This window comes from Copidosoma floridanum, unplaced genomic scaffold (genome assembly GCF_036245765.1).
Source record: "Copidosoma floridanum isolate Cflo_tuat_1 unplaced genomic scaffold, Cflo_Japanese_pri ptg000026l, whole genome shotgun sequence".
NCBI lineage: Eukaryota > Metazoa > Arthropoda > Insecta > Hymenoptera > Encyrtidae > Copidosoma > Copidosoma floridanum.
Window position 1 is genome coordinate 307,052 of NW_028321903.1, and position 19,259 is coordinate 326,310.

At 30.5% G+C, this 19,259-nt stretch overlaps 1 protein-coding gene across 1 annotated transcript in view; it reads left to right on the forward strand.

Moving 5' to 3' along the window:
* Window positions 1-19,259, forward strand: part of LOC106640606 (G protein-coupled receptor Mth2) — a 437,690-nt gene that overhangs the window by 194,904 nt on the left and 223,527 nt on the right. The window contains exons 3-4 of the mRNA XM_089595582.1: window positions 498-682; window positions 1,343-1,508. Coding sequence (XP_089451708.1) covers window positions 498-682; window positions 1,343-1,508 — 351 coding nt within the window. The remainder of the gene's footprint in view (window positions 1-497; window positions 683-1,342; window positions 1,509-19,259) is intronic.

A 19,259-nucleotide genomic window follows, 5' to 3' on the forward strand; every position in this document is an offset into this window, starting at 1 on the left:
AGATTTAACTCTTTGCTCAAATTTTCACGGCTTCTGAATCTAAACCTTTTAAGATAATTAGTTTTTTTTTTTTTCTTTTTTTTTTTTAGTTTTTAACACTGTTTCTTTTAATATTGATATTTTTGTTTATTTCTTTTCCAAAGTTTGAATATACTTTTCTTTTTAAGCAAATTTTTCTTAGACTGTCTATGTTTTCAATTTTTATACCCTTATTGACGACTCAAACCTTTTGTAGCCATGACCATTTTCTTTATAGTTTGTGGTAAGTACGTCCTAATTTTTTTAGTGTATGGCCTACATTTTTAGACTTCAGTTCCGTCTTTATGTTTCGTTCTCATTTTAAATCTAAAACCCTAAATGCCCTGAGGTCTGTCTTACTTACCCTTATATTCATTGATCTATTTATCAACACATGTGGGGGATTATTTACTGTATTAACATACAACCTTGTTAAAATAAAGCTAATTAAAGAATCTCTTAATCCTTGCTGATTTTAGAGGCCTTCGCTCACTCCACGGCAGTGTTAAGCAGCGGGAGCACAAAAAATTCATTATGTATTCGATCTACGCGTGGGGCTGTGCCAGCATGCTAACTGGGATCTGTATGATTATGGACCTTGTACCAGGCATCCCAGAAGATATTATACGTCCAGAGTTTGGAGTAGCCAGCTGCTGGTTCAATAGTGAGTTTTTATGAGTTCGTTATATCTCATATAAATTGGAACAAGAGAAAAAGAATTAATATTTATTATTTTTTAAAGATTTTCTATTGTTTATGTGTGATATTTTTCTAGAGGTTTTTGAATGTGCATGTAGACTTATTATTTTCAATTGAGATATTTATGAATTGTTTTAAATAAATACTTTTCTTTCTTTATGTTTGGCGAGAATTCTTTATTCTATTTAAGCTTAGTATTTCTTAATCATTGTTATCACTAAAAAAGACTTTTATGAAAATAATGTGACACATGTTTCTAAGAATTTAAAACATGACTAGTTTATGCTATTATAAGTTCCTTAGACCAATGACAAGTGTTTTTCTAAGAACTAAGTAGACTTACAGGTTAAATATCTTCCACGAAAAGAATTATCTAAAATAACCATTGTCTGCATAATTTATTAACTATTTTTGGTAGTAATTCAATAAAAATTTTGGGATAAGAATAAAAAATTAAGAAGTTTTAGTTTATTTTTAGAAATATTTTTAAAAATCTTTAAATTCTTACGAGGTCCTTAATGTGCACTCCAAGAACATTAGAAGTGACTTAAGTTTTTTGATAACAATAAAAAAATCTCAAAGGTTTTTTTAAATTTTCATTTCAAATAAATGTTCAATGTTTTAGCTAACATTGCAAGAGCCATTTATTTCTATGGACCAATGGGAATAACGGTGTTGTGCAACATTTGTTTATTTGTAATCACTGCTCTAAGAATTTCAAAACATCAACAGAATACAGCTCGTCAATTGAAAGGTAGTGATAGCAAACGTCATGATGACAACAAGCAGTGGTGAGTACCAAGTTTCTTTAAACAATATATTTTTAGAACTGAGTATTCTTTACATTCAGTCAGTGTGCAAAAAGTTAGCATGAAAAAAGTGTATATAACTTCAAAGCTGAAAAAACCATGTTTTCCCTTGTGCTATTTACATTACTTTTTTGATACCTTGGAGTAACAATTATCTGATACTTATTTTTTTTTTAATTCAAACATTAGGGATAATTTTACTTTTTCTGACTTTTATGGGTATACGGCAGGAAAAAATGTGCTTAATGTTCATTGAATCTTGATACTTGAGCATCAAATATTTTAGGTGTTAGGTGTTATATGTTACTTTTTTGTAAGCACTTCTTTATAGACTAAAATATTTTATCTTGGTAGTAAGCTTAAATAATTTTTGTTTCAGAACTTCTTTTATGTTGACACAAAAAAACTAGACAGAAGATAGTTTCACCCTCAAAAATAAAAATTTCAGTGATAATGCACACTTAGTTTTTTAGTTCTAGTTTCTTTTACAATATCAATAAGCTACTTGTATAAAGATTACCATTAGTGCTTGTAAGACATTAAAACTTATGGTACATTACGTCACTAGGGCACAAAGTACAAACATAAGCACCCGAAGGACGCGGTTGTTGTAGGTTGGTGCCCGAGTCGCGTATGTTTTTCTTACCAAAGGTGCAAAGTATAATCTTGTGCCCATGGGCACAATTTGTGCCCAGTAAATTACTTTCTGCCCGTGGGCCCAAAGTGACTACAAGGGCTCAAAGTGTGACCCGAGGTTGCAAAGCAGCAGTTGCACTTTGGACCCATGGTAAGAAAATACCTATTTATTATATCCAAAATTTTATGAATCAAAAAAATATGTATTAAAAAAAAGCCATAAAAAATTAACTGTTAGGTCCTTAAGGGCTTAAAATTTGAAATGACGCTTAACTCATTTAGAACTCTGGACATAATTGCAATTTTTAACTAAAAGAGTATTTTGATTGAATTAAATTTGAACTACTTCTAATTGCTTTTCAACAGTTTATCCTTACCTTACTCTGAGCTGAATTACCACTTCAAAGTCATATTCAAAGTTATTGTTTATAACATTATACTTTTACAGTTCATACTTAAAGTTTTAGTAGATAAAACGTGAGGATTATTTTAAATTCTTATCACAGCAAATCGATAGTAAGAAATCATAAAAGTGAGCCTCATTACATACGTTTAGCCCTTACGTACTGAAAAATTAACATATTTTTTAAACTGAATGCACACTGTATATGCAGTATCATATTCATATTGTAAGAATAAAGAAAATCTTAATTTGTTATTACGCGTAGGCATGTAACATATTTGTCAGTAGGAAGCTATTAATGTTCATCATTTTAAAGTTCTAAGATTTTAATTAAAACCATTTTTATGTAGTCACAGCTGAAAATTAAATTCATTGCAAGTTAAAGGCACTAATGAAAAAACTATTCACAAGTAAAAAATGTTATTTGCCCCTACTTTTTTCGTTTTTTTATTTGATGGTTTATCTACATTTTTCAAGTTATGATACCATAAAATCAATTAATACAAGTAAAATTATCTTCTGAGCAAGAAGAAGACGATGAATATCTAGTGCAAATATCGAAAGGATATGCAGCATTCTTCATTTACTATCAATACTTGATATACTATCACTAACTCTTAAAGCAAACAGATCAACGAAAAGTACAGCTAAACCTTGACAGATGATTCCGAAAGTGAAATTAACAAGTTCTTACTCAATATCTGAATTATGAATTGTAGGATTCTTGTCTGTAAACTATTTCTTTAAATCTGGGAACTCAGTGATAAATACAAGCTCCTCTCAGTAAACCAGATATTACTTTAGCTAAAATACTACTTTTTATTATATTTTAAAGATTTTTATGACAAATGCCTTTTATTTTATTGTTATAATATAAAGCCATTGCACTGTCTATTTAAAGAAGAACATCTCTTTTATAGGAAGAACTAAAATAATGTCTCAATGCTTGATAAAGTGTTTTAACTTAAGAAATAATTAGTTATCCTTAAAAATACGTTACGAAATAACCTTGTCTGTATCACTAACATTGTTAAAATAAAAACGTTTAATATGTACTTCAGCAACATAATATTTTATGAACCTTGGACACAGTAGAAAGAACGTGTTTCTTATTATTGATCTCAGTTTCCAACTCTTAAAGTCTTATTCTTTTAAATTATTACATTTATTGGTTGCCTATTAGCCAAAAAAATCTACATATCAGCCCTAATCCGCCAGAATTAATGTTCTGGAACGAGCGATATATACTTTAAAAACAAAGCCCAAAGTACGTGGTAATAGAACAAAACTATAAGAATTTTCGTAGAATTTGAAAAAATTATATCAGTAGTAAAAAATTCAACAGCTAATTTGTAGCTAAAGATTCTTACATCTCTTTGTCTTAGGAAATTTAATATTGGTTTTGTGATCCAAATAAAAGTTCACTAGGCTGAGCGCAAACTTAAGGGCGAAACATTGTGATCATCTGTTGAGTACGTCAGTCTCTCAATGCACATTGTTAACTTTTTTTTTACCAACTCATAATTGAGCTATCCTATAATCGTAGATGTAATCTGTAATATCCTTAAGTAACTTAATTTATGTTTCTGCCAACACGATTACCCCATCGAGTGGCGTTTTATCTTACAATAAAGGAACATTTATTGTCTACCATCCTAGTACCAAAATGTCTTTAATTTGATAAAAAAAAAGTAACGAATGACTGACAAAAATATACATTAGAACATCTAGTTTACTAAAAATTTCTCTATTTTTAGCAAACTACCAAGTACGTGTATCATGAGTAAGTAGAGTAATAGCTATGGGTAGAGCGACAAAGAAACTTATTTTTTTACACTTCAGATAATCTTTCAAAAAGAAAATAAAATTGTCTTGAATCTCTAGCCTATTATCATTATTTTTAAAAATTGCAGGCAACCAATCTGAAGCTAACGAGGGAGTGGAGTGGTGGAGATAGAGATCTGATAAAAAAGGGCAGTAGCAGTCTAGCTGAAAATTGTCATACGATATCTCTGATTCTTCTTATAAGAAAAAAGCTTAGTAATAATTTTCTAAGATAAGACAACAAAGAATGATGTTCGTTGAAAGCATGAGTGTTCTACAATCATAAATTTTACAAATTAGATACTTATTTTTCCTGCTTTTCTGTCTTGATTGCATTCGTACGTAAAATCTTGGGTAATGCTTCGGATTACAATCATAGCTATGAGTCTTTTTTCTCTTTCTTCAAGAAATAGTTATTGCTAGATGTGTATCATTTTAGTTTACTTAGTTAAAAAATTTTGTATTAGTATAACACTTAATACGAGATGTATTCACTATTTTCCGAAACATTTGAGGCCTGTGCAAGTATTGCTGTAATATGTGTATGGGTATCAGTTCTTCTCAGCACGCTGATCTTATGCAATTGTTTCTAGCAGCTCCAGGTTCCCAGAGAATCTTTTGAATCAGATAAGCTTAGCCCTCTAGTTCTCACTCACAAGCAGAGCAGTAATGGTGCTGAGCCTGTTTAACGTGATTTTTCTTACATTTCTTTCTCATATCCACATTACATTAAAGTAATACTAGCTGACATGCTAAACACCAACTAGATGCTTTATTGTACTCAGCACGCATTTTTAACAAATTTATTAAATGTACAGTAATTAATTTTTTTTTAAATTAAAATTTAATTATGACAAAAAATTGTTGAATGAGATGCATCATTTTTTTGGCACATAGTATGCATGTGCTAAAAGTGGTTCCACTCAGTTTTAAGTTTAACTCCAGTTAACCTTTTTTTCTCTTTGAGCTAACTGAACAATTATCAAAAAAAAATAATCCTGATCAGCAAACAGTATTTGACAGCAAATGATTTGAGTGTGTCAGTACCAAAAATAATTTTTTTAGTGTTTCTATTGTTACTTTAATATTTACTTATAGTTAAATGACCACTCAATAGAAAAAAAGCACGATAACAATGTACAAAACGATGACGTTTAAGCAAGAAAGATTTTTACTGTCAGTTTTTATAATAATCGCAATATGCAAGGACTATAGCATGAACTGAGAGAAAGCCACAATACTTTACTAGTTTGTTTCTTATTACAGATCTCTTTTAAAGGCTACGTCATGAATAAATAGAATGATCAAAAATGATATTGTCTGCTCAGCTTTTTAATATATCATGCATCACACTGATTACAGAGAACAAGTTACGATGCTGTGAGCACAGAGCTGATTTTCATGTCTCATTACTTATTACTTGGAGTTTATCAATAACTACTGGGCCCACTTTGTAGTCAATCATAGGAAACTAACTAACAAAAGTGCGGCATGGGATAAGCCTACTTTATTTAAAATGAGTACGCTGTAGTAAGAAAGCTTTTGATCATCACAAATTCGCCTATACAATTAGCACGCCCGACTTTGGCTACCCCTTTTCCACCTCCTGTATCTAAGAAAAAAACAACGTAACAAAACTCTGGAGTATTCTAAATAGCCTTTTTGAATTTAGATAAGTTATGCTGCTTAAAAACGTTTGTATTTGCTAACGCCAAGAATAGAATCCAAGTTATGAAATAACTTGGTCAATTAAGAAGTAATATTACAACTGTTAAAAACTGCTAATTTAGGAGCACGGTAGATTCCTCAAGCTCCTGCGTACAAGAAAAATCGGGCTTAGTCTCTAAGAACTTTTTCATGATTTGTCATAATTTTTTGACTAGTTGTGATAAATAGAGCACTAAGTTGATGCATCAAACGACTGGTGCATCTACTTTACCTCCAATACCATGAATTAAGCTGTGTAACGTGGATAGAAGAATGAAGACTTTTAATTAGAAATTGGTACCCCTGGTATATTCTTCTAGAGTGACATTATTCTCTTTAGCTTTGTCCTTGGTCACTCAAGACTTATATTATCCCTAATTATGGGACCACTACTTAAGTTTAAGGCTGTCCCACTAATCCAGTAAAATAAAGGCCTGGCTTTCAAGCGTTTTGCACTGTTGCTACCTCAGTCTTGGAGTTCCAACACCACTGTACCATGCTAATTAGTATTTATCATAAATTTCAAAATACTTATTTCTGATCAAGACCCCCGGTTTTTATTATAATTTTTTTCTCTAAAATTTTTTGATGTCATTTCCACTACAAAAATATTTATTGAAGATGCAAAAATTTAAACTGTATCCTTTCGACCCAAAAACGCTTACTATTGGTCAAGATCTTCATGACATCACGAATACATAAACGTCATGAAAACTCTAAAAGATGTGTCACGTGTGGATCACTTTTTTTAACAAGCTCACACTAAGTGCGAAAATAAATATCGTATAGCTGCTTCATCTTATTTCCATGTATACATAAACAAGTAGGCTACGCCTCCTGCACGCTTCGCGCTCTAACTTTATATTAATGGATAATAATCCTTCACATAGCATTTAAGGTACGAAAAATTTTTTTTTTAATTGAAAACACTACTTTACATTATTACTTTTTCAGTGCCATTTATTTTATACAAAACACAACTTCCTCTTTAGTCTTAGTTTTTGGTATTCCAATCAATCGATGTCAAGGTCAACGTTTTACTAATGTTAGTTTACACTCAACGAAACCTTTGTCTTCTTGGTCAGCTTTATATAGTATTACTAAGATGAAAAAATAAAGATGGGATATTTATTCAAACAGAAAGAGAGACCAATTCAGTTAAAGAAAGTATTGTTTGGAAAGAGGTTTTTTAAGAAACAGTACTTTTGTACTTATGTTTTTATTAAATGAATTGAATTTACTGTTGTATAGATATTTAAATGATTTTCTTATGACTTTGAAGATGAGATACAGATCAGTACAGTGGATGTTAAGAAAATAACATTTAAAAACCGTATTGCTCTTTCATATTATTTTTATAACTAAATGAAGGGCATTCAAAAAATATTTTTTCAAGATTTCACAGGGCTTTATAATATGGTTTGCAAAAGTAAGTCAAATTTATAGGGCAAAATTTAAACAATTTCTACTATTTTATAAATATAAGAAATTGAGGCGCATAGTTCTTTGATGTTTGTAAAAAAAAATAAATTAACACACCAAAAACTGTATACTTAGGCTGCGTTTAGATGGAGTCTGGGAGTCTGCCAGACTGGCATTGAAGCCCATAAGAGTGAGAGAGAGGTTAGATGTGGTCACGTGATGAACCTCTCTCTCACTCTTATGGGCTTTAATACCAGTCTGGCAGACTCCCAGACTCCATCTAAACTCACCCTTACTAATAAAAATTTTGAACATTAATACGATATTAATATACATTAAAGACCAATTATTATATAACTTGCAAAAGAGATAAACAAATTATGAATTCTAAGTAAAATTTTCCTAACACAATGAAAAACATTTGAAAAAGCTATTTTCTTTTTCAAAAAGTATATACAAAAGTTTCTTGAATAAGGAATGAGAACTTAAGGTCGTATTATATAGTCAACTTATAAAAAAGTTTCTTTACAGACAATAAAAGTGCATTGGTGTATAAAAAAATCGTGTTGGAGACAGTGGGGGGCATTAGGGGATAGGAAAATCGTGTGGAGGGGAAATGGGGGCCTTCAAGGGACGGGGGGGAGTGAGGGTGCTTGATTCGGTTTTCATTAGGTTAAAATAACGTAGAAATGAGACGAATTTTTCCTTAATTTGTGGAGAGGTGGTGGGGACTGTGGAGGAACGATGGAGGCCATTTGGGGGGCTGTCAAGGGGTAGTGGAGATGATGTATAACTTCCCACACATTTAACAACATAATATTGGAAGATATACATCTAAATTTATATACAGAATAGTTCTTATCACGAACTTTGTATTCTCGACAAATTTCAGATTTTAGGGTACGTAAGTAAGATTCTTTCTTAAGACATCTGTTACTTACTGCATGTTGTCTCCATAACTTTCTCTTGCAGATCTATAATTAAAAGAATTACTAATGTTCCAAGACAATGAAAATGAAAATGGAGACAAAACAACTTAGTACATTTACTTACACAGCACTCTTGAGTCCTCGTGCTTATGGTACATTAAATAGTTATCATTTGTAATTGAATCAAAAATCATTACCTCATCAACTACTGTAAGATTCCTTTACTCGTCTTTAAAAAAAATGCGAGCACAGTTGGCTCCTTATTCACTAGCAATAGTGTAATGTATATAGATATAGAAATAATAATTATTTCTCCAAAGGAAAATTTCTTGAAAAAGAAATTATGTGGATTTGTATTATCAAGTATTTTCTATACCTTATATATTGAGAAAGGGCATGTATAGATGGTAATAGAGAGTGCTTGTATAAAGAGTACCGTTATCTTTAAATATGCGCCTATTGATACAATGATTAAAGTGTATCAACGTTCGCTTGTATACCTATTGGACGTATTGAATTCTAATTTACCGACAAGCATTAGAGTCACATGCCTACAATATTAAGCTTAGGTGAAAGACAGCTTAAGAATTGAGAACGAGAACTTATCTAAACTTACGGTGCGAGTGAATGCACGGCTCCTCGGTAGCTCAAGTGGTAGAGCAACTGTCTAGTAAACACGAATTTGTGTGTTCGATCCGCACCCGGGGAGGATTTTTTCTCGTTCTTAATTATTTCTCCAAAGGAAAATTTCTTGAAAAAGAAATTATGTGGATTTGTATTATCAAGTATTTTCTATTTCTTATATATTGAGAAAGGGCATGTATGGATGGTAATAGAGAGTGCTTGTATGAAGAGTACCGCCATCTATACATATGCGCCTATTGATACAATGATTAAAGTGTATCGACGTTCGCTTGTATACCTATTGGACGTATTGAATTCTAATATAGAAATAATGTTAAGTAACGGTCCGATTTTCATTCTGGCACTTAGTGCCAACTTGTCAAAAAAAAGTGTTTACACCTGATATATGTTTTAGACTCGCGATCACTTTTAAATTGATAAAAAATTCTGAAAAGAGAACGAAATTAATAAGAAACCATACTTTTTCGTGTCCTCTCGAGCTTAAGAGATAGTATGGTAGAATTAGCTGAAAACTATAACGATTTCACCAAAATTCTGACTATCTCGAAAAAAAGTAGGGTAGTCGTTCCAATGTATTATAACAAATGAAATTAGAATTCAACAAGTAAAAATGTCAGAAATAGCCCCCCAAAAATGGCAGAAATGGCCAAAACATGTTTTTCACGTCTAGAAGAAAACCAAAGAATCGTACATAAATAAGTGTGTAAAAAAGATGTGTAATTTAAAAGAAATTTTTTAAAACAAGACAGATACCATAGCCCTTATCATACACATAAAATTTCGGCTCAATCAGTTGCAAATTTTTCGCGAACCGTAGCAAAAATCGAAAAAAGGTCCTCTCGAAAAATTGCCATAAACAGATTATTGGCCAACATAGATACATTTTTTAAACGTATTTTTCTTCGTCTATATGTACTCTAAAACTATCTAAAATGCCGTTAATTTTTACCAACTAGACGTATCTTAATAATTGTTTAGGGCTTACATCAACAATAAAACATTATTTGGTTTTTCTTGAGCAAAAATTTTTCATTTATATACTTGTCAATATTTTGTCTCATCATGAAGATCTATTCAAGACCCTCACCTTTTTACGCCAAAAACCTTACGCACTATTGACTAACACTCCTTTTTTATACACAAAGCATCTTGTCAATAAAGTAGAGAAATTTTTTAATTACAAACTGTATGTAGTTTTACCACTGATGGACAAACAGGCAATCAAGCAGTTCACTGCCTGTTCATCCATCATTGGTAACAGTCTACCAACAGTTTATGATTGCACATTTTTTTATGTACGATTCTTTGGTTTTTTTCTAGACGTGAAAAACATATTTTGGACATTTTTACCATTTTGTTTGGGGCTCTTACTGACATTTCTACTCGTTAAATTATGTTCCGATTTGTTGTTGAAACTACTACCCTATTTTTTTGAGCTAGTCAGAATTTTCTGGGCCTGACAACTCATTCTACTATACTAAGAAAGCTGTTTATGTATTCGTGACGTTACGAAAGTTTTGACTAATAGCAAACGTTTTGGGGTCTATGAAATACAATTCAATTTTTAGCACCTTTAATAATTATTTTTGTTATGAAAATAGTATCAAAAAAATTACAATTAAAAATCATGGGTCTATATTCATAAAATAATTAATTTAAAAATTATGAGAAATGCTAATAAGGATGAAACTCACTATTTTGACCACTGTGTGGCATGTATATGGCTTGCTCAAAAATAGTGGTACTTTTTCTTAACTCCAAGCACGTTGTGCTATAACTGTCTTTGAGGATGTAACTTGGTGAACAACTTCCGATCACTAATGTGATGCCAAACATGAAAAGCGTTACGTTAAACGTTAAATTACAACGTCACTGGAAATCTTGTCTGTTATCAAACTCTAGAATATTAAACGAGACATTTGAAGACAAATCTCGATACCCAAACTATCTCTCGCTGTTCTGATCTGCACACCCTTACAGGCTGGTTTCAACACCTGTAAAGATCACTAAATAAGATACTGCTCAAGGGATAAAACTAAAAGATTCATAGTTCTTTTGTCTATGAAAGAAAACAACGTAGCTGTGATTGCAACTCTGCATGAGCATCAAACCTATTTTATGTATGAATTAATAAAGTTTGAGCACATGAAACCCACAACATGTACGTGGATAGAATTTTGTTATCAAAACATCCCTTAACATATCCCTTGCCATTCTATCTGGTAGCAATGTAATAATAAGGAGATAATGATTTTACCTCATGTTTAACATCTCCTTTTCTCGAAATTCTAAGAGACATAGATTGAGTAACGCTCTTAATTGTATCTCTCAGCGACATAACAATATCATTATTATCTTTACTAGCTCAATATATCATCACCAGGTCGCCTTTAACTGAAGATAATGTTTTTCTACATTATGATGAGACTAGAAAGTATGTATTTGTGCCAGATAGTATAGAGTGAGACTAATAAAAAGATCTGTATGCAGACGACTTCTACACAGATGCTCATACTAAGTGGCCACTCAACTTGGTTTACAGCCAAGAAATATATCAACAATGATAAGCAGCAACATCCAGTCTTACGGTGGATGCGATTTTCCAAGCTCTCGTTATCATTACTTTTATCAGGATTTTATAGTGCAGTACCATGAATTTCTGTTTACTTAGTACAAATATTAAGCTGAGCCCAATTAATAGACTAGATCCCATCAGCAAGCCAGTTGGCAATGTGTTGATCGAAAACTATGCTCACTGTTTCCCAAAATGGGTACTAAAAAAGACTTAGTAATCTATACTGCCATATAAAAGTCTAGCTAATGTGGTGATCAAAAATAAAAGAGATGTATTAGCAGTAGCTAAAATATTTTATTAGACCATACCTCTTTAGTGACCACAACCTCTAAATACCTGGTCAGTGCAACTTTTTTTAGAAAATTTTATCTATCAAGTAATATAAATTAGGTCCATAAAGCTTATCATTTTCATTTTCATATAATAAACAGGAATGAATATGAATAATCGGTATATCAACGGTATTTTTAAGTAAATATGATTTTTTCAGTCTTACACAATACGCATACACGTGTGCATCAAAAGCAAAAGTTTGAAAAGGTAAAATATACAGAAAAATAAGCTTATTTTTAACAAGTATTTTTATAATTTTTCCGAATGATAAATTATCATCATTACCCATGTTAATAAGTAATACTTGATCTACACAGTAAAATTTAGTATTAAAGCTCATTTTTGTTTTGTTTAAATGATTTCATAAGTAGTGCAGTCACGAAAATATCTACTAAAAAAATATGGATCAATTTCTTCAGAATCGTTGATATCAATAGTCTTATAATAAATTTCTAGTTATTTTTAAATAGACTAACTTAAGTTGACTCTTTATGGCAATCGTTTTAGTAAGATTTTTACGGCAACTTGTTGTGACCGCCGTTAATTTTAGTTCTCTATGTTTCGATTCATAGCGCATTGATAAGAAATATGTTGGTGGTCCGTTGAAATCTATAATACGCATTGCATGTGTTAAGCTATGCAGCTTTAGTACTAAATCTCCGTATATTCATCGGTATTCAGAGAGAAAATCTGTTTCCAAAAATTTTAAACGTATCACATGACCATAACCAAATCGAAAAGAAGTTCAAACATCTATTGTTTTCCACAACATTATGTACAATTTCCAGACATCATTGTCCTTAGGAATCTTACTGCCAACAAAAATACCAAAATATTTAGATAAATAGAGCATCTAGGCTCCAAACATTAAAAATTTTTTTTAGTCAGGATATGGTCTCTTTTTATTACTGGAATTTTATTTAAGATTTTTTTTATTCCTCTTTGAAAAGTATTTATTTAAGTATTCAAGTAATCTAAGGTAAACAATTTGTTTTTATACACTAAACTTTCACAGATATTTAACATTATATAAGGGACTATGCCCTCTATAACGTCGTGTAGTAAATCTAGCGTAATATTTTCACATACATAAAATCCAATGACATCATTAAATATGCAATACTCTTTTAATTCTATTGAAATATTATTGTATATTTCTAAATCTTTTTTATATGATTCGCAAGTTCGTAACAGCTCTTTTTTTTCACTAAATAAAGTTTTTATTTCATTAATGTCAGCAGAACAAGTACGGCATTATTTACGACAGTTAAAAACTTCTTTGAAACCTCACACCTGATTTAGTCCTGAATTGTCACCTAATACAAGAACCAACTGAAAACATACTGTAAAATTTTTACCGCATACTGTTATTTTTGAACCATCAGTACGCAAGTAGTTTAGTTCTATAATTAAATCATTAGAAAATTTGTTTATTCCTGTAATTTTTGTGATGATCTGCTTTAAACAGAAGCGCTAAAAAAATAAAATAAAATTGGGACGTTATTTGAGGTAGAAGAGCATACAACAATACATACACGGCACCAAGCTTTTTTTAGCCAGAGTGAGAGCCCAATGGATTACCTATCGCAAATTTATCTTCGTAAATTATAAGGGAGGTGACAACCTCATTTTTTGCTAATCGTGCTTTAGTTTATTTTTTTTCTCATGATTTTCCTTGTATACTGTTGCTGATAATGTTTTTTTCTAGAGACAATTCATTCATATGATCTTTCAAAAATTCAAATGAACCAGGTCTCTAGCATTAACTTTAATGTCCACCATAAAGGTATTCTAAGCAACGAATTTTTTTTGCCATTTAGAATAACCTATCATTTCAAATTTTAAAAATTGCTTAATAGGCTGTACTATGAGCCCTTTCACTTAGTATGCAAAAAATTAGGCAGATTCATTTTTAAATATGAGTAGATAAACTATGGCAGTTCTAGAACACGGCGCACTATGTTCCAAAGTGAGTAAGTTAGGGCGAAATAAAATATCTCGTGACTGAATGGACCAATCGTAACGTTTTTTTTTTTAATTAAAGCTTATTGTTTCTGTTTCACTAAATAATCATAGAGAACATTTACAAAAGTTATCTTAATAAACAAATTAGATGTTATTAACAAATATTATAAATACAAAAAGAAATATTATATTTCTCGGCCATTTTCCAGGTTTATTTTCATGTATTTTTACCGATAATTGAGAACCTAGAAGGCACTTGATTATTAAATAACAATGAAAAAGTTATAAGCAAATTAAATTAACAAATTCAAAAAATTTTTCTTATTTTTTATAATATGATATTTTTATATTTTATGGTATAGTTTCTGTAGCAAAAATTTAAAAAGTGCTATACATACACATATAAATACATAAATACACACAGATATACATATATATATGTATATACATACAAATTAGCGGCTGATAACAAATATTGAGAATACGAATAGGAATAATGAGTTTCGCGAGTATTTTCTAAGTATATTTTTTATGTATTTTTAGCGCTAATTAAGAATATAAAAGGCTATTGTTTATAAAATAACAATGAAAAAGATATTAACAAATTGAATTAACAAATTCAACAAAATTTTTTTTATTCTTTAGAATACGATATTTTTACATTTTATGATATAGGGGAGAGGCAGATGTGGCCGGCACCCTAACTTAAAATAATTATTGCAATTTCATTTCAAAGTTTTTTCATTATCTGAAAAAACGATAAGAAAAAGAAGCATGTAAAGATAGTATTGGAATCGTTAAATCAATACTAGAAGATTCTTTTTTTTATTTATTTAAAAAACAACAGAACCATTAAAAACTGCCGGTTATGCCTACCTATCGGGCATGGCTGGCATGAGGGTCGGGGAAAACGGGCATAGGAAAGCTGGCAACGAGCAGAACGCTGTATATAGGTATACACTTGCGTGATTATTACGATAAAGTTTTACGTAAAAGTAGAGAGAAAATTACGGTGAAATTTTATCGATCATGTTTTTAGACATTTATTTATTAATTGCAAAACTTGACTAGTTGTAATATACAGTTTTTTTAATTATCCAAGAACCAAATTAGATCTTACCATCTTATCTTTTAATGGCATTTATAAACTCTCAATTTACTCATTTACTTATAATCTATTGTTGATTCATATTAATATACCTAAGTAATACTTAATAAGTGCCTTTGCACTTTGTTTTTGAACACTTTTTTTTGGTTAAATGCAAGGTTAGGTCAGTTCGTTATATTTTTAGTCTGTGGCTCTGCGATCGCTGCTTATGCCAGTCATGCCCGCCTGGAGGTGCCGAACCTGCCCGCCCTGACATATTTATTCAAAATTAACATAATTGTTTTTCCGTGCATCCAATGCTTATGCTAAAAATTGGAAATTAAAGCTTAAGACTTTATCTAACAGATGGTAAGTATCTCTTACCCCTCAACATATTGGCTATTATTTTTCAAACAAAATAAAAAATGACAGGACGGACGGTTTTTCGATGAAAAGTTTAGACGTGTCTTAGAAATTTACGGTTTACTTTTTTTATTGCGTATATGGGGAGGAATATCGAGGATGCTTCTAAGATTAATTTTTGTGCTGAATCAAATGAAAATTTATTACTAATGAAGATAAATTGGAGGTGCCAAATCGATCCGCCCTGCCAGTCATACCCGCCTCTCCCCTAGTTTCTGTACCAAAAATTCGAAAAGTGCTATACATACACATATAAATACATAAATACATACAGATATACATATATATATACGTACAAATAAGCGGCTGATAACAAATATTGAGAATACGAATAGGAATAATGAGTTTCGCGGGCATTTTCTAAGTATAAAGTAGGCAGTTGCAGGCATTTTCTAAGTATATTTTTATGTATTTAAAGCGCTAATTAGGAATATAGAAGGCTATTGTTCATAAAATAACAATGTCAAAGTTATTAACAAATTAAATTAACAAATTCAACAAAATTTTTTTTTATTTTTTAGAATATGATATTTTTACATTTTATGACATAATTTCTGTACCAAAAATTCGAAAAGTGCTATACATACACATATAAATACATACAGATAAACATATATATATACACAAATTAGCGGCTGATAACAAATATCGTGAATACGAATAGAAATTATGAATTTTTTGGGCATTATCTAAGTTTATTTGTATGTACTCTTAGCACTAATTAGGAATCTAAAAGACTATTGTTTACACAAAAAACAATGAAAAAGTAACAAACAAATTAAATGGAGAATTCAAATAAAGTTATTTCTTTAATTATTTTAAAGAGAACAAAATATGTCACTGAATTCCTCAACACATAATTATTGTAGGTTAAAACTTTCGAATTACGAAGACACATCCATATATATGGGGCATTCCACATGAACGGAGACAAAAAAAAATTTTTTCTCCTCCAAACTTTGGGAATCAATAGTACTCCATTAGAAAACAATACTGAAATTTTTTTAGATTTTTTGGCCAACACCCTTGCCGTCAGTGTCAGTCACAATTTTTGAACTTTTTCTTTGAAGGCAAAATTCTTAATTTTGTAGACCAATCGATGCGTATTAAAAAGAAAAAAAAAATAGCAGTTCGACAACATTTTTTCCGTAAAACACGATAAAAATATTTTAAAAAATTTTGAGGTAGTTTTGTCTCTTATTTTTGGGTTTTAAATTTTAAAATCGATTTTCGAAACGTATGACACTTTTTTTTAATTTTTTTTTTTTTTTTTTCAGCTCAAAATATGAACGTTTGAAAAATTTATGTCCCATGATGGACGCAGTTAAGATGTAAGCGCTAGAGGGCGCTAAGTGATGAAAAACACAGTTTTTAGGTTATATCTCGTTCCATATGATAAAAAAATATGTGAAATAAATGTATTTCAACATAAGTAAAGGCACCGCATACGATCTTAGTGTCAAATTTAATGAATTCAAAATGACGGATCCAATATGGCGTCCAACATTTTCAAAATTAACGATTTTCGAAAACTAAAAAGTGTCATTGTAATCTACGTAAAATTTTAAGTCGAAAATGTTTCTTACAAAATTTTTCTAAATTGCGTTATTTTCGTGAAAACTAACAGTAAAGATTTGGTATTTTTTGATTTGACAGATTTGGACAATAATAGATAATATGAACATGAATTTTTGAACGGTATAATTCGTAGGTTGTCCTTAGTTGTTATGGTCACTGATTACAAATCTAGTGTTGGGTTGATGAAATATAAAATGCGGATCCAATATGGCGGCCAGAATTTGTGAAATTAACAAATGTTACGAATAGTAAAACGTAGTCGTAATCTACATTGAATTATAAGTCAAAAGTGTATCTTGCAAAATTTACGTCAACTGCATAATTTTGAAATATTAAATTTATAAAGATTTAAAATTCTTTTACTATGTAGAATTGCATAATAATAATTATTATAGATGATTGTGGGAATGTGGAAGTTAATGAATACTAGCGTTTCCTTTATAAATATTATTTATTATTTTATTCCTGAATAAGTAGCTTCTTTCTCATAATCAACACTGCACAGTAAATTAAAATATTTCAAACTTTTCAAAAGTAGAAGAGAGTAAATGAGTCTTAGCTCCAACGTATCCATCATCCAAATTTATCAAGCAATGTTTCTGTTGTAAGCTCTGAACTCTGGAATAAGATTTGTATCTCTTGTTTAGTTTTTTTCTATTCGCTTCAATAGACTTTGCGTTACAGTACTCAAAATTAATATTTGGTAAACGATGTGTTGTATTCAGCCATTTTTAGAGCTCCTAGGCAGTAAGTATTATTTCTTTGGACTGCAGGCTTGCGCGTACTGCACTTCTTTTAACCGTGGCACCAAGGCCATCACATGGTCCGTTCCCGTGGGCCGTAGGGAAAAAGTTCCACTTAGAATCAATGTTAAAATCTTTGGTCATATTGTATAGCAACCAATCAGAAGATATGCAACATAATGTAAACAAAAAGTAAAAAATAAGCGTGCACTAACACTTGAATATATGCTTCACTTATGTGTTATTTTTGATCCGCCATATTGGATCCGCCATTTTAAATTCCATCAACCAAACACTAGATTTGTAATCACTGACCCTAACAACCGAGGACAACCTACGAATTATACCGTTCCAAAATTCATATTCATATTATCTATTATTGTCCAAATCTGTCAAATCGAAAAATACCAAATCTTTACTGTCAGTTTTTACGAAAATAACGCAATTTAGGAAAATTTTGTTAGAAATGTTTTCGACTTAAAATTTTACGTAAATTACAATGACACTTTTTAGTTTTCAAAATTCGTTAATTTTAAAAATGTTGGCCACCATATTGGATCCGCCATTTTGAATTCATTGAATTTGACACTTAGATCGCGTGCGGCGCCTTTACTTATGTTAAAATACATTCATTTCACATATTTTTTTATCAAATGGAACGAGTTATAACGTAAAAACTGTGTATTTTATCACTTAGAGCCCTCTAGCTCTTACACTTTATATGCGTCCATCATGGGACGAAAATTATTTAAACGTCCATATTTTGAGCTAAAAAAAAAAAAAAAAAAATTGAAAAAAAAAGTGTCATACTTTTCAAAAAATCGATTTTAAAATTTAAAACCCAAAAATAAGGGACAAAACTAACCTCAAACTTTTTTTAAATATTGTTATCGTGTTGTACGGAAAAACTGCTATATATATTTATTTTTGCTAGAGCAAACATGAGAAGGACCATCTCCCTCAACATTAAGCACTTTATATTTATTTATTATTGTTTAATATGCATAAGAACGTAGAAATGATTTACTCCCTTAACTTTACACGTTCCGTATTGATTTTTTATTCATTCATTCGCGTAAACGTGTAAGAATATTTCTCACCCTCCACTGTACTCACTAATTATCAGCATTCGGATTTATCATACGGACTGAAAAAATGATATTTATTATCCTTTTCAGCTTTTCTTGATTTCTATACATTCTGTTATTAATTAATTTCCATGGAAAAAAAAAATTCTCTTTTTCAATAGTTCTCCTTTCTTGTTGATTATTTTTATAGCTTAAAAAAATAGCCTAAAAAGACTTTTCGTACTTTACATTATCTACTTTAAATCAACTGTCTTATTAATTTATTCATTTTCATGATGATACTTCATTAAAGTGCACAAACTATAAGAACGCTTCTATTCTTTGAATTGACTTGATTTTTAAAGTCTTTAAGTATTGGTTGACGTTAAGGAAAAC